Source organism: Pyrgilauda ruficollis, unplaced genomic scaffold (genome assembly GCF_017590135.1).
Source record: "Pyrgilauda ruficollis isolate IOZ18807 unplaced genomic scaffold, ASM1759013v1 scaffold14, whole genome shotgun sequence".
NCBI classification, from domain to species: Eukaryota; Metazoa; Chordata; class Aves; order Passeriformes; family Passeridae; genus Pyrgilauda; species Pyrgilauda ruficollis.
Genome location: NW_024512543.1, coordinates 9,341,648 through 9,365,827, shown reverse-complemented (window position 1 = coordinate 9,365,827; position 24,180 = coordinate 9,341,648). Strand labels below are relative to the sequence as shown.

The following is a 24,180-nucleotide window of genomic DNA, read 5'->3' as shown; positions in this document are numbered from 1 at the left end:
TTTAATGTACAGTAATTTTCTTTGTTTTGCTGAAGGGACAATGGAGACCGATCCAGGCACCGAGCTCCCCGGAACGCCCGCATGTCTGCACCGTCGCTGGGGCGCTTTGTCCCGAGGTAAGGCATCTATGTGTAAGAGAAAAAGGTGTGCAAATCCTGGAGTACCAGCAGTACAGCTCTCTGGTTCTTTCAGGTGGATTCTTTTTCTTGCACAGGGCTTCTTTATCCTTGGTTTGCTGTTTCTGGGATTCCTGGGGATGGCATGTTAGTATGAGCTGATCATCCTGTGATGTTTGAAAGATAGCATAGTCTTAGTGCTTTTTACTTACAGGTTGAGGTCACAGTATGAGGGCAGAATAGGAGGAGAAAAGAATCTGATCAGAGATTGTCAGCACAATGTTCTGGTTTGAGATTAGGAAACTATTGTGGGAGGTAGAGGATTTGTTTATTGCTGATCTTGGCAGCCACGTTGATCAGAGGAGGATCTAATCTGTAATTTACTTTTTGTTTGAAGCAGGGAAGAAGTTGGCTAAGCAGAGGATTCCAGCCTTCCCTCTACTGTAGTCTGCTAGAATGTAGTCATATTTCCTCAAAGTAATTGCAGTGGCTCTTCAGAGCTGTAGTACACAGGATGGCTTTCTCCATGTTTTACTCTTTGTTTTGCAGACGCTTCTTGCTGCCGGAGTACTTGCCTTATGCTGGGATTTTCCATGAACGAGGACAGCCTGGCTTAGCTACCCATTCCTCTGTCAACAGGGTCTTGGCAGGTAATGAGATTGCCTTGTTTGCAGTAGTCATGTATATTAGTGGTGTTTTCTTATGAATCAGAGCAGAGAAGGATTGATGAGGAAAATGAATTCCAACTTTTGAGGTTCTATTTAAGTTGTCTGAAGCAAGAGAAAGGACTGTTGGATTGATATAGTAAGCTGTCATTCAAGTGCTTGAGCATTGCAGATTCCATGCTTCAGGTATGTGTGGAAGTGTCTGTATGAATTGGGGACGGGTGTTAACAATTCTCCCTTTATTTAACTTCTTTCCCTATTCCTAGATGTCTTTTTTTAAACAACCTGACAGACTAATGATCAGCTTGCTGCAGGTCCTTCTAATTGAATTATAGGGTGCCTTGTTCATGTTCCGGCTAGGAAGACGCACACAAGGCAATGTGGGATTCAATTAGGATCTTAATAAGTGCATATTAAAAAACTCAGCTGCCACCACATACAGCACACAGGCATTTGGGAGCCTTAGAGGGCAAGCGGAGGTGGAAAAGGGAGGTGGGGGAAAGAGGAGGAGGAGTATGGCAGTCTGGCAGTTCATGAATGAGATGGTTATAGATGACACATATCTTGAGGGTGAGTCTTTTTTGGCTGGGTCTGAGTTGCTCTGTAATTAACCCCGGTGCGGGGGAGTAATTTTGGAGCTTGGGGAAGAGCGCAAGAGATGATGTATGGACAGGTAGGTTGGGATGTGGTTTTCCTCCTTCCTTTAGGTAATCACAGGACCATCACTGAAAGGAGTGCTGAAAGGCTTCTCAAGAGGCTGCATGACTCTTTACCTTATCTTAAGGCGAAATCAACTATGCCTAAGCCATTTTTGACAGGATTTATCTAACCTGTTTTTATTGGAGATTTCCCAGTCATTTTGGGGTAGAACTGTTGCTGGTTTTGCAGTGCTGGTTTAGTATGGCAGTGGTCTTGTCTTTGATAATAGATTTCCATCATCTTCCAGACTTCTGTCTCTCTGGACATATTGGGCTGAGTGGTTCCCAGTGCTGTCGAGTCGGAATAACCCAGAGTCTCATCTCTGCTTGTATCCCTTAGGAAACAGTGGAGCTAACCTGTAGCATTAGCTGACTCACATACTTGCCTGTGCTTGCTGCCTGTGTGGGCTTTGGCTGTTGGCACGTGGAAGCAGCACACTGGCAGATAATTACTTGCTGCCAGGCAACACTGCAGAACTCTTGTGTCGCCCAGCTTTGCTGGAGACACCTGCCTTCATCCCTTCTTCAGGCCTCCTTGCAGTTTGCCTGTTCCCTTGTGGCTGGGAAATAGCCTGGCTTTTTCATCTACACTTTTTGGGAAATGAGAGCCCCAAAACACACATCCTTGCTCTTTCTTGCATGTATGCCAGGAATAACAAAGAAAGACAGAAACTGTAATCATGGAAGTTTTAAAAAACAAGATCAGTCTTTCGTGTGTGATGCTGTGCTGAGCCTTCATAAGGCAAGGTTTGTTCACTCTGGCAGTGTTGTGGAACCTCACACTGGAATGGCTGGTACTCCACCATAAAGGCTTTCATTGACTTAAATATAAAATTTATTCTTCCAATGCAGTAACTGCTTGTGTTATGTTGTTTTAATATTTGGTTTATTTTACCCATGCTTTCAGCTTTCAAAATATTTTCTTACATCCATGCTAAAAACTTGTTCATATGTTGCAGGAAAAAGGAGAGTTGAAATTGCAAATATTAGGGGGAGGCATGATAGGCAAGAACTCGAAGATGAGGTTGCAGTTGTGGAATAGCCAGAGAATTTCTTATACTTGTGTTGGTCAGCAGCATTGTAATTTTCAGTATTGTATTTCAGAGCCATTGAAAGTTACAGTGCTGATAGTATACTTTCCTTGATATTTAGCCTGTGCCAAGGCTTGTGGTAGCTCTTTCTTCAGTATCATGGTGAAAAACTTCTGTTGAAACTCAAAAGTACTTTAACCCTGACCTGATAGTTACGGGTGAGTTTGACAGCCTTGGCTGAGGAAAAAATCAATCCTCTATTTTCCCATTAACAAAGGCTAATCTAAGCTTGAATGCTTTCAATTACTTCATTCTACCATGTATCCAAACTGTCATTTTTGAATTATGTTTAAATGCAAAAATGCCAAATGTATTTCTTATGTAACCTCTACAGCATTTGAGAAGAGATACCAAAAACCCCTGTATTGCTAACCTGACAGTTTTCTAAAAACTGACAGTAGATTTCTGTGTAAGACTGAGAGCTGCTGTTTGGGAAAATACATCCAATTCTACTTCTGCTCCTGTCCACTGCCCCATTTACTACTATACACTGAGAGGAAATCAAAGGAGCAGATGGAGATCTTAGTGTGTGAACTACTGTGATGTGCTGACTAAATTTTTTAATGTCAGAGCTCTTGCTGTCAGGTTCTGTCCATTTACTTTAAGCTCTCTACTTTATGTGAACAGCTTTCTGTTAAGTGTCATTCTCACGCAAGTGTTAAACAGACCATCGCTGCACGCTAGGGAGGACTGCCTTGAGACTAAATCCTTAGAGTCAAGTTTAATGAAGCCCTAAAAATTACAGGTTGTCTCTGCAAATGGACTAGTACAGCAGTGCAGTGGGTTAGGCAGAATGACTCACATGCCAGGCAGAGCTTAGGTCAGATCAGAGCCCTTTGTACTAGTCAGGGGACTGGTGGCCATCCTTGTGCCAAGGCACTTCCAAGCGAAGCACGGGAAAGGTGGCAACAGATGGGGTAGAGTAGGTGGGAGCCCAGGGGGAGAATGAAGAGATACCAGTCAACATGACAGACAGGGAGATCTCCGTGCCAGCAGCCTAATTTGCATGGAGCACTGGAACAGCAACGTGCCCCAGTAGCACCTGCCTGCCTCATTATCTGCCTGGTGCAGTTCAGATCTCTCAGCTGATACAGAATGCTGCATCACTGTGCTTTCTGGCACCAGGTAAAACACCATGTGAAAATATATTACATCAACATTGTTACCTTTAGCATTGAAACTTGTAATCACACCAAAAGTGTTGGTAGTTTGACAAGTTATATTTTTCTGTAAAGTCTATGTTGATTGGCAGTAATTACACTGTCCTCCTTTAATCCTTTATTAACTGAGTCTTATATCAGCTTTTTCATTATTTTGTCTGGAATCAATGTCAGGTTGACAAGACTGACAGTCTCATCCTATTTCAACCTTTTAAAATACTGGTATAACACTAGCATATTTTTCAATCTTCCATATTCCCCTGTATTTCAAGACTCGTCAAGAAACCTGAGAGTTCATTTGGCAGCTCTTTTGAGGCTCTTGGTAGTGTGGGCTGCAAGCCACCCTCTGCACTCTCCTCTCCTTGGTGAACTGCCCTAAGTGATGAAGTTGTGGTCTCCAAGGAAACATCCATACAGTGAAAGCTAGTTGAAGTAGTTGGTTGCTAAAGTGGTGATGAAAGCAGTAAATATATTTTGGTTTTTCACTTCATGTGGCTGATTGATTGCATGTGGCAGTGTAGGTGGAATATTGCATCTTGGAGCCATTTCAGTCTTCGAGTCTCTTGGGTTCTCTGCCATTTGTGGGCCAACAGAGTGGGGGTTTGATTTTTGGTTTGGTTTTCTTTTTCCTTCTTTATTTTAAATTTATTTTTCCCTTCTACACTTCCCAGGAGATACCAAAAAGATGTTCTGGGGGATGAGATGACACCTTTTCTAGTGGGAGTTAGTACTGCTGCAGAGCTCAGCAGCGTTAATACATCCAAGGAACACACAGCTCAGTATTGTGTTTACTACCTCTTACTGCTTTTTTGAAATGTTTCTGCCAGCTGAGTATTTCTGCCCACTGTTTTGTTTGGGTTTGTTGTTTGTTTCTTTCTTTGGTTCGTTTATTTGTTTTTCGTTTTTTTTTTGGGGTTTTTTTTTTTTTTGGTCCTTTTTTGTTTGGTTTTTTTAAAATAAATTTCTCTTTGTCCTAAGTTGCATTGAGAAGCAGGACACTGTTAAGTTGTGATGGCCAAGTTACAGATATCTTTTTGACATATTTTTTAAAATCCGTAGATACATTTAAAAGAAAAGGTCTGCATCATTGTCGCTGAAGTGCTTGTGACCTCTTGTTCCCCTCTGTGAACTTCTGCCTCAGGCTTTATAGTAATTGACTGCTTCGGGATGGACAGAGACATGTTAATAGTATAGTGAAACAAAAAAGGCTTTAGTTTCAGTTCAGTGAAAGCTTAGGGGAAGAAGAGAATCAGTGTTTCCCAAGGAACTTCGCAGAAAATTTTAAAAATTGGCACAAATACCATTTTGTTGGCATTTCTATTACTCATTAGGCGACCTGCAGATGAAAGTTTATGGTGGAGTTACCTAGCTTTGTGAAATGCTTCTGTCTTGCCTCACTTTGTTTTAATAGGCTTCTATTCAGTTATGTGTATCTCAACAAACAAAATATTTTTCCTTGTGTGGTCATAGGTCATGTTTATCTGTTCTGGCTTTGCCACCAGACTTTTATCTGCTTAAACACAATCCAGCACAGTTGCTCTGAGTCTTCCACCTTGTGGGGAGATCCACATTCCACAGGGCTTAAGGTTTGAGTGATACAGATTCTACGTTTACAGTTTCTGAGTGATTTCGTTGCTATCTCAGGGTAATAGATTCAGACCAGAGACTGAACACTTGCATGTAGTCAAAGAATGAGCTTGATTTACAGATTTTTCCATATCCCACACCTAATCAGGCTATAGCCTGCTACAAGAGCAGTAATGGTTCAGCTTTGGATATCTCTCCTGGAGTTGCCAGAGCAAGGTGTCTGTAGCCTTGTTATACTGGGGTGGGGCTGAGGCTATTGATGAAGCTAAGAATCAGTTGATCCCTTTAATGGGAGTCTAGAATTTCGAAGTGTGAAGTTTGGCTGTTGTTTTCCCAAAATCCCATAAGCTATGCTGTTCTTTAGAGCTTTACTTCCAGGAAGAATTCAAAGTCATGTGTCTTCTGGTGAATTTCTATTCTTCAGCCAGCAACTGCTAACACACAATTGTTAGAGTGTATGAAGTTTCATCGTGGTGAAAATTAGCTAAGATGGATAATGCCATCCTTCTGGGACAGGAAGGATGTGATTGAGCATGTGATAGTTCTCCTGATAAGAATTATGGTGATGGTCTCTCACCAGTGACACGCACTAGTTAAGGTGCTTCCTGATGCACATTCCCAATTTTTTAATCACTCTAGCTGTATTTAGGGCTGATGTTCACAAGTGAGTGGCTCTAACCTAAAGCCAGCTAAATGGATATCATTGAGCCTGTGGTACATGCAGCTGCATAGAGTATTGTTTGCCATTGCAAGTTGAGTTAGCCCTAAAGTAACCTTTCACTTCTGCTCTAATGATAGAAGTGATCATGATAAAAGGCTTCTTGCCTTCAAAACCGTGTTGAAGGCAGATCTCTAGTTCCTCTGGCATTTCAGGTGTGATTGCCTCCTGTGGTTCAGGTTGTCTTGATGTAATCCTGTTCTGTCATGTACAGTATGCCATTAAATCGTTCTGAGATGCTCCCATCCCTGGAATGTGCTTGTAGTGATGCACTGCTGTGCAGGGTAAGACAAAGATAACTTGAGAGCTCCAGAAGGCCAGCAAAAGTTGATAGAAGGACACATTGTCAGTTGTCTCTGATGTACCCATGTTTTTCTTAGTATTAGTAATTACGTATTTTTTTGTACAGTTCCCTGAGATTTGAGTGTTATTCTTAAGCTGTACCTTCAGCTGTCCATCACTGGCTTATTGATATTGGCTTGCTTCTGCCTTTTCATCTGAGACAGCTGTGTGAATTTGAATTAGTGTCCTGATCTAATCCTTCTTTTCACAGTAGAGAATTCTGTAGAATAATAGAATCAATGAACATAAGTGTGTGGCTTTCTATGCTGTATGTTTCTGTTATTCTATTTGGTACTGCTAAATATGGAAAGATGTGAACCTTTGAGTAACTTTATTTTTATGGTCTCTCTGTGATCTATGTCAGTGGATGCTAAATGATATAAGAGGCTTAAAATATGCCTCAGATTCTTCTGTGACTTGAGAGTTATAGATACCTGTCATCTTCATCACAGACCTGAGAACAGTTTATAATTTCTGTGGAAGTGCAGCCTTTCATGAAGAAATGTAAGGACAAAAAGAGGCTGTATGGCTGAATTGCAAATGAATGAACTTCTTACAGGAGGGAATGATGGAGTGTCTCTTCATGGGACTGGTGAGAGGTATCCTTAGAGATGTTGGTTTCCTCAACATGGTACTTAAGCTTTAGGAGACAGTAGGATTTTGAAAATGTGGCAATGACTTTAATTGCTTGACATCCTGTTATCTAAGTGTTCACTTACAAATTTGCTTAATGTATTCTAAAAACACACTTGAGGCCCTTGGAAGGTTAGTTGCAGCACCTCAGCTCTTATCTGCCTTTGTCTCTCACCAGCTGGTGCTTTCCTAGATCAGCCTTCAACCATGAAAATTTTTAATGTTGCTGCTCAATTACAGTAGAGTATCTCATAAATAAAATCTCCTGGTAGTTTGATGTCCCATGTGCAGAATAAAGTCATATACTGTGAGTTAACTTTCTCATAGTATTAGATCCCTTCTTGACTTCCAGTTCATTCTATAGCTGTGGCTCTGGGATAATACAACATCATGATTATGGTCAGAGGTGAACTTCTTAGCACGCATTCTTCAAATGAAATCCCTTTCCCAGAGGATAGAAGACTGTTAATGCTTAAAAAGAAAAAAGTCTAGAAAACAACTCTTAATACACAACTTTGTGACGACATTGGGATCAGATAGCTGATCCACAGATGCTACATTCTTCCTAGCAGGTCCATCTTTATAGTACTTAAGTAATTTTTCCCTATATTGCAGGACACCAGTGAGTTTGTTTTTTCCGGCTCTGTGCTTTAATTGGCAGTCCAGCTGCCTCTTTTCTGGTGCTGTAATCTGTGCCATCCTGTATGTTGTACCTTGGCACAGTGAAGGCTGATAGGTAGTTGATGCAATTAGCCTTTGAATGACCTACAGGCATTTCTCTTCTGAAATGCTAGTCCAGTGCAAAGACCTCCACAAACGTTCCTAAGCTGTTGGCATTCATTTTGATGCAGGTAAATACTCCTCTGAGATAAACGGGATTTAGTTCTGTGTACCTAGATGTCTCCTGAAAGTGGGTGATAGGTAGTGTTAAGAGAAAGTCATTAACATATGCATTTATGTGCTGGAAGAGGTTGTATGTGTTGTTTCCAGTTAGCCTTTCCCTCAAATCCAAAATATCAAATTCTGCATTGAGAGTCTGAGTAGTTACTCATTCTTATTTTGCTGTCCTCTCCTGCTGTACATGGTCATACACAAAAAGCACAGCCAGAAGGTGTCAGGGTACTTTCTGTATGGAATAACTTTAACCTGGCTGTCTGCTTATTGTGCCCTGCTTCCTCTGTGTTGCTGTTCACTTGCATCTTCCACTTAGCAGCAGACGTGCTCTGTGGTCACAGAGACTTCTCTGTTTACATCTGTGAACAGGTACAGTTTGAATTCTTTGGTTGGGATATTAAGAGTGCAAAGCACTAGAGATTGTAGGGCAGATGGAATGAACTTGCATTACAGCCGTTGTAAGATGTTATCCCCTATTTGGTTCCAGAGACTAGGGTAATCTAAGGCTTGAGTGATTCCAAAATCAGTTTAATTTCTGAAATAGATTTTGTATATCAATGGTTTTGTATGCAAAGAGCCTTCACACCTGAGAACTGGAGATTTTCCATGAGTCTCTTAAATATTGCACAGTAAAGGGGAGCTAAAGAGTCAAAATTGTGCTATTAGCACTTTAAAGCCTACTATTGCTCGGTCCTTTTTGTTCTTGTCTTTTCTTTATGCTTTTGTAACTCAAGCCATAGTTTATCACAATCTGCTAAATCTGGGAATGTGTTAATTGAGAGGACTGTGAGTCAACTGGAAATAAGAATCCACAGCTATGTGCACTATGGGAGGTATTTGCACTGTAATTTTGGGGTCATCTGACTTGGGAGGCCAAGCTTCCTGTATAGTTAGCAGAGGAAAAAAAAAAGCCTCTGCTCTGAGGATTCATCACCTGCAGTGAGCTGAAATGAGGTGCTCTGAATCTTCTATGGAGCTGACAGTATATTTAACACTGATTAGACAGGGATTTTTGGAAGAGTACTTTCCTGCCGTGGGTTACTTAGATGCCTAAAATTAGGCAGGCGACATCCTGCTCTCATGGCAGAAAGGATGTTATCTAGAAGAGGAGACCTTCGTTCATCACTTGAACGAAGGAGGATGATGGATCAGAGTGCACCCTCAGCAATTCTGGGAGGAGTAGGTGATGAACCAGAAAGTTATGCTGCTGTTCAGTGGGACTTTTATAGACCGGGAAATGGACCAGCAAATCTCATTAAGTTCAGTGAAGAGAAATGCCAAGTCCTACACCTGGGGGAGAATGACCCCATACACCAGAACAGGCTGTGGACTTACTGTCTGGAAAGCAGCTGTACAATGAGTGACCTGGGGGTTTTGTGGACAGCAACTTGAACATGGGCCAGCACATGTGCCGTTCAGAAATTAAGGCCATAAGTGCGCTATGCTGAATTAGGAAGAACATTGCCAGCAGACTGAGGGAGGTGATCCTTTTCTTCAGGCCTGGTAAGGCCACATTTGTAGTATTTGTCGAGTTCTGGACCCCAGTGCAAGAAAGGCGTGGACATACTGGAGTAAATGCAGTGAAGGGCCACAGAGATAAGTAAGGGTTTACAGACTGACTTGGGAGAATAGGTTGAGAGAGACTCAGCCTGGTACTCTTCAGCCTGGAGAAGAGAGGGCTTGGACTGCATCTTGTCAATATGTATAAATAACTGAGGGAATGAAGAAAGCCAGACTCTTTTCAGGGATGCCCAGTGAAAGGACAAAAGGCAACGGACACAAATTGAAATTCCATTTGAAGAAAACTTTTTCTTTCTGTGAGAATGGTCAAATTCTGGAACAGTTTGCCCGTGGGGATCATAGGGTCTCTATCTTTGGAGATAACCCAAGTTTGACTGGAGATAGTCCCTGGTAACCTGCTGTAATTCACCCTGCTCTGAGCAAGGGAATGGTCTAAGAGTATCTCAGAGGCCCTTTCCACTCTCAGTCTTCAGTGATTCTCTGAATTTACTGAGTACACAGTTGCCTGCTTACGTAGCAGAAGTGTCCATAGAAAGACTTGGTGTGGATCAGTGGCTGTACATTGTGAGTATAATTTACAATTTTTATTTGCAAGTGTGATTAGAATGAGCACCCCTCTTCTGGTCAGAGTGAGTGCAGGCCACTTCACAGGAGATGCTTGATGAGGTCTGAGGTGATGGGATTCTTGGCTAGTGTCTGGAAGTGATGCTGCACTGAGGTTAGCAATAGTTGTAAAGATCTGCATTTACTCAACTGTGCCAGATACAGTCTGTGACTGGCTCCATTTAAGGAATTGTGGAGACTGTTTGCTGTGGGGTGTCCTTGGTTATGCTGCCCTATGAGAGAAGTTGTTAGAGCAATGTGTGCAACTGTCCTCCGTACAATAAAGTCGTATTAAAGGGTTAAAAGGCTCCAAATACAGAGCCTTGAAATGCTTATTACACTTTTACTATCTGTATCCAGAAGAGATGATGGTGCAATTGCAGAGTGGTTACCAGCACTTGATAGGCTTTCATATGCATTAGTGGAAGACTGTTCAAATGGGAACAATGGTACTCAAAGCCCTTGAATTAAGCTTAAACAACAGGAAAGATTTTGGACAGAAAAAGCAGTTTTATGGACTGACTGGGCCAGAGGCAAGATGTATGTCAAACAAACCAGCAGTTAAGCTCTCTTAGTTGCTGTTGACCTTTCAAAAAAGGTGTTTGGAATCTGGGGTCATTCCACTTCTGACTGTAGATAATAAAATATGGAGTGTGAGAGTGGCAGTCAAAATCTATTTTCTTGGAGGGCTGATCTTTCCTGCAGTTGCTTTGTTCCCAGTGGTGATCCAAGCAATGATGCTGTTGTGACTATTATTACAGCCCAGAGTGAGATAAGGTACTTTGGGACCATTAATGTGTATCCCATTTGCAGTTTGTGAAGTCTTGTTTTGGGCAATGTAGCAACTCTGCAAATGGCTTTGGGGAGCTGTGGTGAACCGATAGAATATGAATTCCTGTCATGATGCTACAGCTCTACAACCTTATGTAGGCAGGCAATATCAGGGAGTATGAAACTGCTGTTGTCTTTTTATATGGTCTTATTGACGTCATTCCAGATGATGTTCAAGTCCCTGTGCAACTCTTTATGTCTACATTTCAGAAGGACTTAGTATAGCTGAAGGAAGAATCAGCTGAGGAAAACTTCAGCTGTAGAATGCCGTAAGCTTCATGTACTTAGCTAATCAAAGTAGTAGGTAGTTGTTACTTGACTGGTCTAGATATATCTGTGGGGGAAAGATGTCTGATAGAGCACCCTTTAATACAATAGACAAAAGGCATAGAAAGATGCAGAACCTGATATCAGTACAGTTTAGCTTGGAAGAAAAAATGATACTTGAACACTGGCATTGGGAGTTTTTAATTTCTTGAAGTCCTGCTGCATAAAGTTCATCACTTGCATTGAGGTAACTGATTGCTGAAACAGGTTTTTTTCCCAGTATATGGGGTGTTTAAACTAGCAAAATTATTGCCTAGTCGCAAAGGAAAATTTATCGTCATAGTACTGCTCTCAAAGTTCCTGGTACATGTACAGGAGTTTTCATAGGGTGTCTTCAGGGGTCCCATTGCTGGAGAGGTTCTTCAGGCATTTGCATCGTGTCACAAGTGCTGCAGGACTGGAAACAAGCACTGAATCTGAGAAAACTTGTATAATGAGTTTCCTGATTCAAGCTGTCCCAGTAAGCCTTTCTTTGTATTGGTGGCTGTGACTCTAAAGCTGCCTTTGAGATTCAGAAAGGCATTGGAGAGAGGTGATCATGTTCTTAAAAGTGAAGGGTGCAGGCTGATTCCTTTTGTGTGCATTGTTAAAGAGATTAATTTCTAGATATCATTATATCAGAAGGGGTAAGGCTTTGCAGAAGTGCTCATCTTTTGTGGGCGTTGAGGCCCCTTGGGGACCTGTCTCTTTGTGGGTGGTAAAACTCACTTAGCCATAAAAGTATTTTCCCAGAGCTTGCTGCCTCCTTTTAAAAGGGGAAAAAAAATAATAAAAAAATTACCCACGCTCCAGAGTGCAGAGGGGAGGCAGGAACCCGTGTGATCTGCTGTGCAGAGGGGTAGGAGTCCTCAGTGGCCTGCCACATTTGGCTGTCATCTTTGAAGAGATTAGTCATGATTTTCACTAATGTGTTTTATGGGTCGGGGGGGGAACCCAACACCACAAAGCAAATCCTAAGACAGATTTGCTATGCCCAGTATAGAATATCTTCATAGACATTTTTATAGACACCTTGCCATAAAGATGGAAGCAGTTTTTGCTATGGCAACATAGTTGTGTGTTGAATAATGGATCTGGTAAGAATGCCGTGTGGTGATCTCCCGGTCGCTTTTGCAGGTAGATAGGATTGCACCATTGGATGTTTTATTTGTAATTGATCATTAAAGTCTCAATCTGGTATCACTTAATGTATACAAATCAAAGGTTGTGTTAGCTATTAGGTTCTGCAGTAGTGGTTTTTCCTTCATGTAGTATCATTACTCAGCTGGTACTGTTGGTTTTATGCTTCTGGTCTGCTTGTGGGTTTGTCTTACCTAGGTATTTTACCTTAACATGAGCCACTATAAGTTGCCTCCTGTGTGGAACCTGGAGGAGTTTTAGAAAATGCCTGTGGCAAGGGCAGAGCCTAGGAAATTAATTTAGGCTTCAGACTTTTCCCAAAACATAAAGGCTGGATTTGTCAGTGCTTTTGGATTGTTTAAAATGTGGAAGGTGTTGAGTGTCTTGCATGAGATGGGGAAGTTCTTGAAAAAAACTGAGCAGAGAAGCCAAAGAGCATTTGTGCAGTAGCAAACATAGGCTCTAGTACTAGGTGAGTTCATATTGGCTTTTTAACTCTTTGCCTCAGAACTCAAAAGTAAATGAAGGAGATTTTGTACACTAGAAAATATAAACAGGATCCAAAGGCGTACCTCATATGTGTCCCTCCGTGCCATGTTGTTTTTTTTAAAATTAGTGCACTCATCACCTCTGGAATGTATCTGAAGTAGGAATGGTCTCCAGTGTCTGCGGGAGTTCAGAGCTGGTTTTGAACTAAGAGCTGCAATGTAGTGCTACTAAAGGAAGCTGTATTTTGCTTTCTTGAGCAGTAGGTTGACACACTCTCCTGTTCAGCTCAGTGTGGGCTGTAATCCAGAAGCCCTGGCACGCAGGAGCTGTTATGTTTCTGAGAGTTCAGAATCAGCAAGAACTGTGAGCCAGCCTCTGCAAATATGACAGCTCTGGACTCTGAGTTCTCTCATAGCCTGGCTTCTGAGTTCTACTCTTGCTGCTCTGGGAACCAGATTCACATCTCTTCTCCTTGGTTCAAACACTGCCTGAAACAAGGTGCAATTTCAGCTGTATCAATAGGCTTCAACCCACCAGGTTTTGCAGCAATAGGTGGGAAGGAGTAGGTAGGTGTGGCTTATGGCCCATTAGATAACTTCAGGGCTGGCAGCAGAGTATGCAAGAAGTTGTAGTGATGGTCATAATTTCTTGGTTGTCTCTTTCAGCATCTTTGGGATTGGTTAGCGTGGTAGTGGTAGGTAGAAGCCATTCACAGAAGGCAAGGGAGGAGCAATCAAATAATCAAAAATGTTAGTACTTTTGCTAAGAAAGAGTTAATGAGAATAGTTAGACTACTAGTCCTGAGTTTTGACCAGCAAGGGGGTCCCTAGAAGTAGAGCAGATTCAGTAGTAGTTGAGATGGAAGATAGGCTGGAGTGGAAAAAGAACAGTGGCAGCTCAGAGTTCATATACAGTTGAAGAGCTAGAGTTGAGAAGGACATATGGGACAATGCATTTCCTCTTCTCGTCCTAGACATCTGAACTGTGATCCAGAGTCATTGAGAAATTTAAAGATGCAAGAAATTAATGTCTGTTTGCGTTGGGAGAGGGAGGAGAAGAGCATACACGTTTACTGACAAATTGCAAGAGATAGAAGTTGATAAAAAAGAGGGAAAAATCATAGAGGTTGGTGGAGTGCTTAGAAGGACTGGGAACATGCTTGTGTCTGTTATGGGAGGAATTGCAGGAGGGGAAGGGAAGGTTGAAAAGGTAGAGGAAGTAATGTCACTTGGTAATTTTCTTACAAGCAGCTGAGATTCTGCGCAGAGACAAATGGAAGCTGGAGGAGGGGAGGGTTTGAGGAATGAGTCAAAGGTAGCTGGGATTGCAGGCGTGGGCTTCAGTTAAGCTGGAGAAACACTTTGTCTTCTTTCAAACAATTGTTCGTATTAGCATTCATGGTGTGGGCATGCATGAATCCATCCATGTGATGTCTCCTGGTGTGCTGCACACAGAAGCTGTTTGAGGATCTGTCTTCTGGTTCATCACAGACCAACCAGGTCAGATCTCAAGGCTTCTTTGAGGTGTGAGAGTAGAAAAGTGTAGTGGAGGGAATTGGTCTGGTGGCAGTTTTCATTAGTGTTGTCTTGCAACAGATGGATGAATGGGTACTGGTATCACAGGTGGGTCAGGTTCAAAATCTGGTGGGGAGAGAAGGGGGCAAACACCCAACATGTACTTATATATCCCCACAACCCCATTATGAGGACACTGAAAAGTGTAAAGGAAATCCAAAATACTTTGCCAGCGTGGAAGGAAAAGAAGGCACAGGAGAAACAAGGCTGAGGGGAGACAAATAACTATCAGTGCTTATGGACTGGAAATCATAGCAAGATGAAATAGAAGAGACGGGCTGGAAGACAGCAAGTTTTGACTGAGAGGGACTCAATAATAACAGATCTTATAGGCCAAATGGAGTGAGCAGATTTGCAAAAATTTTGAAAGGTACGGTGAGAAAGCATTTTGCTGAGGTCTTTATTGGATTCTGTATGTGGAAGGTGTGTATGTTATGCAAGGGGAGTGTGTTTCTGTATTTTCCTGGCCCAGCTTGGCTGATGAGGTTCCATAGAAAAACCCTTATTCATGGATACCCGTGTGTCTGTTGACACAAGAAACAAGGAAAGCTGAAGGCAAAGCCCTGTCATAACTTCTCTGCTTGCAGAGAAACTAGCTGTAAGTGGATGTCGGTCTCCCTGATCACTCCTGTGATTTTAGTGAGCTACTGCTTAACTTCTGCTGTCCTATTACTTGTGAGGCCTAATAAAATTGTCATTTGGAACTGTAATTTTACACTGAATCCTAGGACTGAGAGGCTGGCTTGGAGTGTTCATCATCTCCTAGAATGTACCACTGCTGGTTCTTTGATCTGGTAGGAGCTGGACCTCTGCTGCTGCTGTGAGGGTGAGATTCTGGAACATTTTACCACAGTCCCTTTTTAGTTTGTGGCCTCTGCCCTCCAGTAAAGCATGGCTTGCTCCAAATCTTGATTGTGTATAATTGAAAATTTTATTGTAAACCAGTAAATTGTCATTGCCCTATTTTCATCATATGAAATTTCCCTCCACTTTTGCTTGTAAATGCTGTATGGAGTAGCTGTGGTGGTTATTTTGTACAGCAACTTCTTGGGGAGGTCTACTTCAGACCCTCTGCAAGCATTATGAGCTTGTTCATGATGGATTAAGGTCAAGTCTGCCCTAAAAAAGAAATAAAACCCATCTAAGTATCCATTCATTGTGCAGTGCAAGACCTGCATGCCGTGTATCTAAGTTCTTCTGGTGCCTTAGTTTTTCTGGATGTGGCTTTGATTTTGCCTTTTGATGCTTATTAAAAACAATGGAATACAGTGGTAGTGTCCTTTAATCTTGGGGTCAGTTGTGTAATTGCAGTGGGTTGAACCTGTCTGTGATGAGCTGAGCTGTGGCACCAATTTTACAAATGACAGTACAAGGTTATGAGTATGGCCAGACTTCTTGGTGGAGCCCTGACTTCTGGGAACCCTGATGCATGTCACTGTTCCAAATGTTGCATGGTTACTTCCAGATTGTTATACATGGTCTGTCAAGTTGTGGGCTAACGTGCTGTGTCAGTCCTGCTCTGCATACTCTGGGATCTGGGTCACCCATTGAGCCTGAGTCTCTGCCCTGGCTTCAAACAGAGATCCCTGCGCACTTGCTGGGGTGCAGTGACCTGCTTTGTGCATTAAAGCTTGTGGCAATAAGGAATGAGTCTTGTTTCCATTGCTGTCATCTACATCATGCCAAACCACTCTTGAAACTTCTTCCATGAGAAAGTGTTCAGAACATTGTGATAGTGAAGTACTTTATTTGCTGTAGGTTTCTTTTGCTTTGTTCTGTTTCAGTTGGAATAATGTGGTCTCCTCATTACATTTTTCCAGGCTGGGCTTCCTCCTTTCCATCTCACCATGCTTTAAATGTAATCTGTCTTCACATGAGTAAAGCTACTGTTAGATTTTCTGTTTCCTCAGCTTGCTCATTTTCTGCTTTCTTTTGGCTGTGTGTCTGTTCACTGCTTTACCCAGCTAACAGCAAGTCTGTCTGCTTACTTTCCAGTTCCTGTCCTACCTTCTCTTCTTCTTTAGATTGGCGCTTTGGGATGTGGCCTGCTCACAGGATATTATTCCTGTGAAAATCCACCACTGAGCATTTTTAGCTAGTGCTCTGTACTGTGCAGATTCAGTCTGTGTCACTAAACTGACACTGCATTTTCATTACAAGTTGGGGTGCACAGAGCTGGTGCTGTAATGCAGCAGTCCTGAAATACATTTAAGGATAGTAATAACTTGTGCAAGTCTTCCATTCGCTGGCAAGTACAAGCCTTTGAATACGTTTTCGTGCTTTGCACGTCTTATTAATGCCATGTACTGCTATTTCCACAATGAAAAGTGGTTCCAGTGTGGAACCTTGTTATTGTACTGATACACAGTTAAACCTGCAGAATTCAAACCCTTCCAGGGAACATACTGCTCCTTGAATTAGTGAACGTTTGTATTTTTGCAACGTGATGGTTGATAAGGCATGCAGGTGTTCTACAGAGACATTGCTGAGGTTTTCTCTCAATTGCAGATGGGTGTTTTGGTATAAGACATGCACATTTCAAGTTGTGCTAAGCACACATTTTTGCAGTAAGAGCTGCAGAGGCGGTAGCAGGAATTTGGCTTGCTGATTTGTTTGGATTAATAGGATTTAATGTAGTTAAAATGCACACTCACAATGGAAAAGGCTTTTCTGTGGAAAGCAGTTTGACTTGTTATTTTTGTGTCTATTCTACATCTGTCTGTTGGTGTAGCTATATTGGTTAGATGGGAGTTCTGTTGCAACATTATTTGAGCCTCTTAGGAAGGGGAATTACTTAGTGTGAACTAAAACTGTGGCCACACTAACGAACTATGGAATTGATAGATAAAGTATAACCTGAGTGGAATATGCACTAGAGGTGGCAGTGGTCTTGGCACACAGTCTCAATAACAAGAAATTGCAAGACCTCTCAATTATCTTAAACTATATAGGGAAGTTTTGGCAACACTGGATCAGTCTGATACATGTTAACATCTTTGTTAGATGAGTGAACTGCAGCAGACCGCATAGATGGTGTGATGTGGCAACTGTGGAGGAGCCAAGCATTAGCCTTGAGTGGTAAGGATATTCTGGTTAGGTGGCAGCAACCCTCTGAAGATATTTTTTGGAAATATTCCTCTGAGTCCAGACACTGCTAAGCTAGAAAGGTAACTTCTTCAATGGCTGTTGGCAGCAAAAATGTCTTAATCCCATACTGATTGAGTTTCTCAGTGCCTCTGTTACTGGCTGAGACACTGCTAATGGAAAGGCCAACTGTGTGGGTGTGCCAGTGGGACCTTACAAAGTTTTTCTTTGATAAGAGAGCTGAAGTTGGGATATAGACGGGCAAATGCAAAAGCCAGACATTTTGCTTTTTTTGTTGACATACAGTAGCAGTATCTGAGGACTGCCCACCCTGAGTCAGGTCACACAATAAGATCAGGTGTGCTCTTGTGGTGGAGGGCCATTTAGGCAGGAGAAAGTAAGTCTTGGAAGGCAAGTCCCCCTTTCTGGTATAGCTACTTGTGGAAGTTTGTCCTTGTGTTCTTCAGAAAAGCGAGATGGGAGCTCTGGAAACCGGAGAACTTAAAGAGTCTGGTGCCTGCTCACAGCTGCTTAGTGGAAGGATGCCCCCTTTGTCTGGTCTCTTCAAGACTCTCCATCTGTGGCAATTAGGATTAGCAGGCACATTTCATGCTCTGAAAAGTCAGAAAAGGAAAGAAGAAGGAGTTTTACAAAAGAAAATGCCTGCCAGGCACAGATTCCACTCTGGTTTTGTGCAGAGAATAAACACAGATGTGAAGGTTAAAAAGCGGACTTCCAAAAGCATTTAATGACAGGCTTGGTAATGGTGCAAGGGACTTAGTGATGGGAGAGAGAGAGCAGAGGCATCACGAGTTGCAGAATAAGCAGAGGGAGGAACCCCAGACACACAGACCACACATTAGCTATTGAGACCTTCCTATTTCACATTACCAGGGATTTCATTGAATTCTGGAAGGAGAGATACAGCATTTTGAGTTGGAGAGTCACCTACTATTTCTGGAAATGTACAAGGAAGCAGGGGTCTGAACATGCCTGCATGTGTGGTGGGTTCAGAGGTGAAGGAAGTCAATACACCTCTCTTCTGCTTTCTCATCTAGCAGCATATCTTGGACTCATTTACTACTCCCCCCACCCCGCCCTCCATTAATTTGCAAAACCCTTTTTATTTTTTTTTTTTTTGCAGAATCAGTTGCTTTGGAGCAGATTTCAAATGTATTATCTCACTGCTTTTTTAGTAGATTGATGTGGACCTACACATGCAGAAATGCCTGTAACCCAAATTATTGTTTCTCCTCACACTGACAAGATAAAGATTGTCTTTATTTCCCCAGTATTTTCCAGTTAGTAGATTTCAGGCTCCCATTCCTGGGCAGTAGCTTGATGGCTCTACAGCTGATTTCCTAAGTATCAGAGAATTTTGTAATAGAAATTATGAAGGAAGTGTAAATCCCTTTCTCCAACCATTTACTCATTGTTTTATGTTAGGCGTTCTTAAATGCATACAGACAAATCGTATAAAAGGCTGCAAGTATGCAGGAAAGGTCAAACCAAAACATTAGTTAAATGAAATGCAGATTGGAATATATTTTTAGTGCATGAATCTTTTTCCCTAAAAGGCTATACTGAAGGAAACATGTTTTACTGCCTGAATCATATGGTAGTGTGAGGCATGCTTTTAACACATGCCGCTATCTCATGGGAATAAAGAAGGCATATCAAAACAAGTTTAGCAGCTCCAGCAGTTTGCTGATAGGAAGACTCTAGCTTTGACTATCCTTCCCAGCAAGGGGCCTAAATCAAAAAAAAAGAGAACTTGTTTGACCACCCACTTCTCAAACAGCTTGCAAATTGTTTCAGCCAAGGGTAACAGGTGTTTCTTTTATATCCATTACGTTTTCCTGCTAAACTCTTTCAATGCCACATCGTCTCAATTTGCTGAAAAATTTCTTTTGACTTGTCTAGAACCATGACATTTATTTTTACTTGAGGGCTTCATGAAGCACCTGCATCTCTTTACATGGCATTCCACTACTGTATCCAGCATCAGAATTCCAGGAGTTTCATGATGGTCACTAAACAAGTGGTGTTTTGCTCCTTTAAATTTGTATGTGTGCCTGCTGTTACATGGTGTAAAGCAATAGTGTAGTGGAGCCATCCCAGGGAACTTCCCATCCACTGCAGGTAAAAGCATCATAAATGACTAATGAGAACACAAATAGCTGAACCTAAACAGTCCTTGTTCATAAGGATTTTCTTAAAAAGAATAAAGTAGCATTTAACAGCTTCATTCAAGTTGTACAGATGTAAGAGCATCACTAAGACTTAGAGCTCTGCTTCTTTTGCAAGTAGGATTTTCAGTTCTCTGTTGAATTGCCCTTAGTACCCTTCAAGAATAAACTTGCAAACTGTGCATGAGCGAAATAATTATGTGTCATTAACAACATACAACTGTTACTTTCTGTTCAGTGACTTACTTTTCTTGCCAAAATCAAGATCTCACTTGTCTCATTCATCCCTTCTCCTTTCTAGCAATAAGGTGATGTGTAAGTAATACTCTGGCCTGCCCATGATTCAGATGGTATTTCTGTCTGTTTTGTTGTGTTTTGGAGGTTTTTTTTTTGCCTTTTTTTTTCTTTTATGGCATAAGAGATTATGCATCTTGCAGATAAAAGGTAATGTGCAGATACTGTTTAAATTCTGTCACTCTTTTATTGTGGCAGTGCTGTACTTCAGGTGCTGATTGGTAGAGGTGTGGGAGGTAGAAGGAAGGAGTTCTGTGTATTCCTCACAGTTTGTTTGGGGTTTTTTCTGTTCAGTGGTGCATACCTGATATTGGATGGTTGGAGAAAGTTCTTGTTAGCTGGGAGACTTAGGCCATGATCTGTTGCTACCAGAAGCTGAGAGGTTTGATGTAGCTAGAGCAAGGAAATGAAACTGCATGTTCTTTATTGGTTACCCTGAGTAGGATGAGACCTTCCTAAACAGAGACATTTGCTTACTCCAATATGTATATGCAAAGGCTGTAATAAGAGAATTTATTTTTCACAGGGTACAGAATTTTCCTCATCTCAATTCTGTGCAAATACTATTGGCTCAACTTTTGCTCTTTCAGGAAACTGTCTCTGCTGTTGCATATCAAATTTTCCAACTTTCTTGTGTAGCAGGGTGACATGAGCAGGGGAATCTCTATAGTGAACAGCAACAGACTGTGAAGTCTCTTAAGAAGAGGAATTGCCAGCTTGCTTGATGAGACGCAAGCAATACAGATAAGAGGGGATGCATTTGAAAAGAATCTTAATGTCTTCTAGTTTCCCTGAGGGAAAACTGGACTCTACCATCAAAGACAAATGCTTACTAGACACGCTTGTCTATTAATTGTTAGATGATCAGACAAAGAAATAACATACAGGAAGGTAAGACGTCAAGGAGCCATCATGACTCTTTTTGGGGTGAGGCTTTTGGCCAGGCATCTGTTCTTTTATTGTTTGTGCTTGTTGTAAATTAACTGATTTCCTTTTGAAGTCTAAAACTTGTGGCTGAAAAATTCCCTTTCCTGTATGATGTTTGTATTGTTCTCAATGTGAGTGGACCCCTTGGGCACTTGCCTGGCTCCTATTAGGATAGTCATCTTCACTTACCTACAGCTGAGCCCTGCTCCAATTCCCATAGCTGATAGGTCTGTGGAACTCAGCATGCTAAGCATTGCCCCTTTTAAAAGGAAATTTTGCAGTAGGAATGAACATGAATGGGAAATTACATTTCTTCTTATTTTCTACATCTAGAATAAAGAAAAAATAATAGCCTTTTGAAGGTTCAGCCTTCAGAGAGCATAGACCTCTTAGAGGCTTTCTCAGTTAATGTTGAATCTAAGATCCTTTCAGTGCTTAGCGTATGCTGAACTACTCTTAGTAGCATATTGTGCATCCATTAATGAAAATTATTTTGCCCGTTTCCTATTTACAGCTTGCTTGTACATTGAAGAACAAGCAAAAGAAATGGTTGAAAATACCAGGTTACTTTGCATACTGTTTCTACAGCATTAGCCCAGTTTGAGATAGTTGGCTCAACCACTTCAAAGGCTGGGCCTTCAAGGTAGCCTGGAACAGAGATTTGCTGGGACTTGTCAAATTCACATTCAGAATTTAATATATTTACTGTCACCAAAGGTGGTCCCCCAGACTAGACTGTCCCATAAAATACTTGAGGGCTGGAAAAACTTGAGGGTTTTTTCTTCAGAAAAAGAACCTGTTACATCTCCACTAGACTTCAGTAATCATTTTACCTGAATTCAAATTGTTTCAGAACCGATTGAGAGAATCTGTTGTATTCTTGCAGCAGAGAGTCTTATCCTTGTTTTGTCAAATAGATTTGTTCTGTGTTTTGGACTTCCTGGGGCCTGGATTGTAGTAAATCTAGAATAAGTGAATGTAAAACCCATCAATTCTGACAGATCCTTTCTACAAGTATAGATTACCCCAGTATCAGCTACAGTTGCAAATGGTTTCATAAAGAGGTAATTACTTTTCAAAGGTACTCATGCTTTGAGATTCAAGTACTAATCTAGGGAGAATTTTATGCCAAGGACTAATCACTCCCTCAAACTGAGTCACAAATTAGCTAAGGGGTTTCTCCAGCTTCCTCAAGCTTATCTGTAAGCATCATAATAAATTTTTCTCTTATTATGAGGGAACCTGCCAGGCACTAACAAATTAAGGGTAAAGGATCTAGCCTAGAAAAAAATTTGAACTCTGGTTTCTGTGAAATACATGGAAAAGTAATTCCCATACTATGTAGATGTTTCATGTTCCTAAAACGTGTACCCCAAAGCCTGTGTAGCTCTAGAGTATTAGTTGTTCTTCTGAAAGTTTGATAGTAGTAGTCTGAAGTTAGCCTGCTTTTCACTGTTGGAGTGCCAAGGGAACTGGTTTTGCACCCCTTTTTTCCCTTTCAGTCTGAACTCAGACGTTGGCTTGCATGGCTTGATTCATAAATGAGCAATAGTTGACTGGCAAAGGTTCATTTCTCCATATGCCAAGATACGTTGGATCCTCTGAGGAGGTTGAGACTGATGGATAAATATCTGTCACGTGTAGGTGGCCTATAAGAAAAGATTTGAGGATTTTTTTATTTAAGTCTTTGTTAAGACTTTCTTCCCCCCCAACTCTTTAAACTCTTTTGTCATGTGCTGAGTGGGGGTGGATGGAGTTCAGGGTGGTGGAGGGAAAAAGGGGGGCTGCTGAAAGCATTTATCTTCATTCCTGCCATCATCCAGTGTTTATTACGCAGTGATAGACAGACGCAGGAAAGCTGCCAATCAAACCTACATTCACTGCATTTCAATTGGCCCTTGCTTTGGATTTCAGCATTTTGAAATCTACATCATTGCTGCAGAAAAAAAGTCGTTCTGTTCATGAGGATGACAAGCCCAAGACCTTTGGGTACCCACTGCAGTCACTTGTGATCCCATCAAACAGTGGAAGACCCAGGAATCAGGACTGTCAGGTGCTTGGTGAGGACAGCTCCTTGTAAGAGCTGATCTGTTGCTGCCCAAATTTAAGAAGCTATAGTGTGCTGTTTGCCTCTAGGTTACATATACTTGACAAGCAGCAGCACCTTCTCCTCTCATCCAGACTGAAACCCTGACTGGGCAAAGCCAGCTGAGAATGAATTCTCATGCTGCACGGTGAACAAAAGCTCTAGTGAGGATTTGAACTTTCCTGAGTCTTCCAACTGTAGTCTAAAATGTTTCTCATAAGCCAAAGAAGACAACACAGGTTAGGATAGCATATTTCTGTGCTAGGGGGTGTTTTCCTTCTTTAATTCATTGTATGAAATGTCTACATGCTTTTAATCATCTTTACTGTAGGACAGTGCATGCATGAATGTGGGAGGCATCTGGCAGGACTTGTGATACAAATGTTATTCCACTTTGTTATATGTATGTAGATATAATTTAATAGTTGCGCTCCTCAATTACATAATTAGTATAAGTAGAGATAATTACTTAATAAAAGATGTAGATCATGGATTTCTGATTAGTGTTAGTTACACTGGTTTGAAGCCTTCAAGAAATGGACCACATTTTTCTGAACATGACCTTTCCCACTAAGAGCTGTGTTGCCTGTGTCCTAATCTTTTTGATAAAGGTATCTGTTACCTGAAGCATTAGCATTACACGATAGCTTGTGCTGGCTCTGAAATTTGTGTGGGACTGTCCTGTAGATGGGGCAGTGCTGCTTTTTTCCGTTGTTAACTTCTCTGCATATGATGTGACTGCCTTTGGAGGTGAAGAGGATGCAAGGTTCAAATGAACACCATAACTTGAAGGCTAGTTATGGTGTTCATTTAAACCGTGCATCCTCTTCACCTTATAGGGAAAGGGATGCAAAGATGAGAAATTTTACAGAAAAAAAAAAATCAAATCTTGCCCGCTGCTTTTTATGGTACTTTTAGGAGTAGGTGCAGCAATTGTATGAGCCAGATGAATTTACTGTTTCTGGAGCAGTTAGTGATTTTGCTAAGCTTCTCTGGTGTAGAGGGAGAGCATGATTATTCTCCTAAGGTATGTTCTTCTCCGTTTAATATATTGCTTGTTACACCTATGAAGGTTGCTCTCATTGCAAAACAGGTACAAAATTACATCTAATTTTGTAATGGTCATCTGTGATAAGATCAATATTCTGGAATTATGTGCCCTCAGTAGAACTTCTGTTGCCTGTCTTCACAGAGTGTTTTCCTTGCCTGACTCAGTCCTATAAGGCAGCTGC

General features: G+C 41.5%; 1 protein-coding gene across 3 annotated transcripts in view; it reads left to right on the top strand.

Moving 5' to 3' along the window:
* Positions 1–24,180, top strand: part of AMBRA1 (autophagy and beclin 1 regulator 1) — a 116,786-nt gene that overhangs the window by 39,388 nt on the left and 53,218 nt on the right. For 2 of the 3 annotated variants that reach the window (XM_041459959.1, XM_041459957.1), the window contains 2 exons: positions 33–116; positions 666–766. In XM_041459959.1, coding sequence (XP_041315893.1) covers positions 33–116; positions 666–766 — 185 coding nt within the window. The remainder of the gene's footprint in view (positions 1–32; positions 117–665; positions 767–24,180) is intronic. The other variant, XM_041459958.1, reaches the window with a different exon arrangement.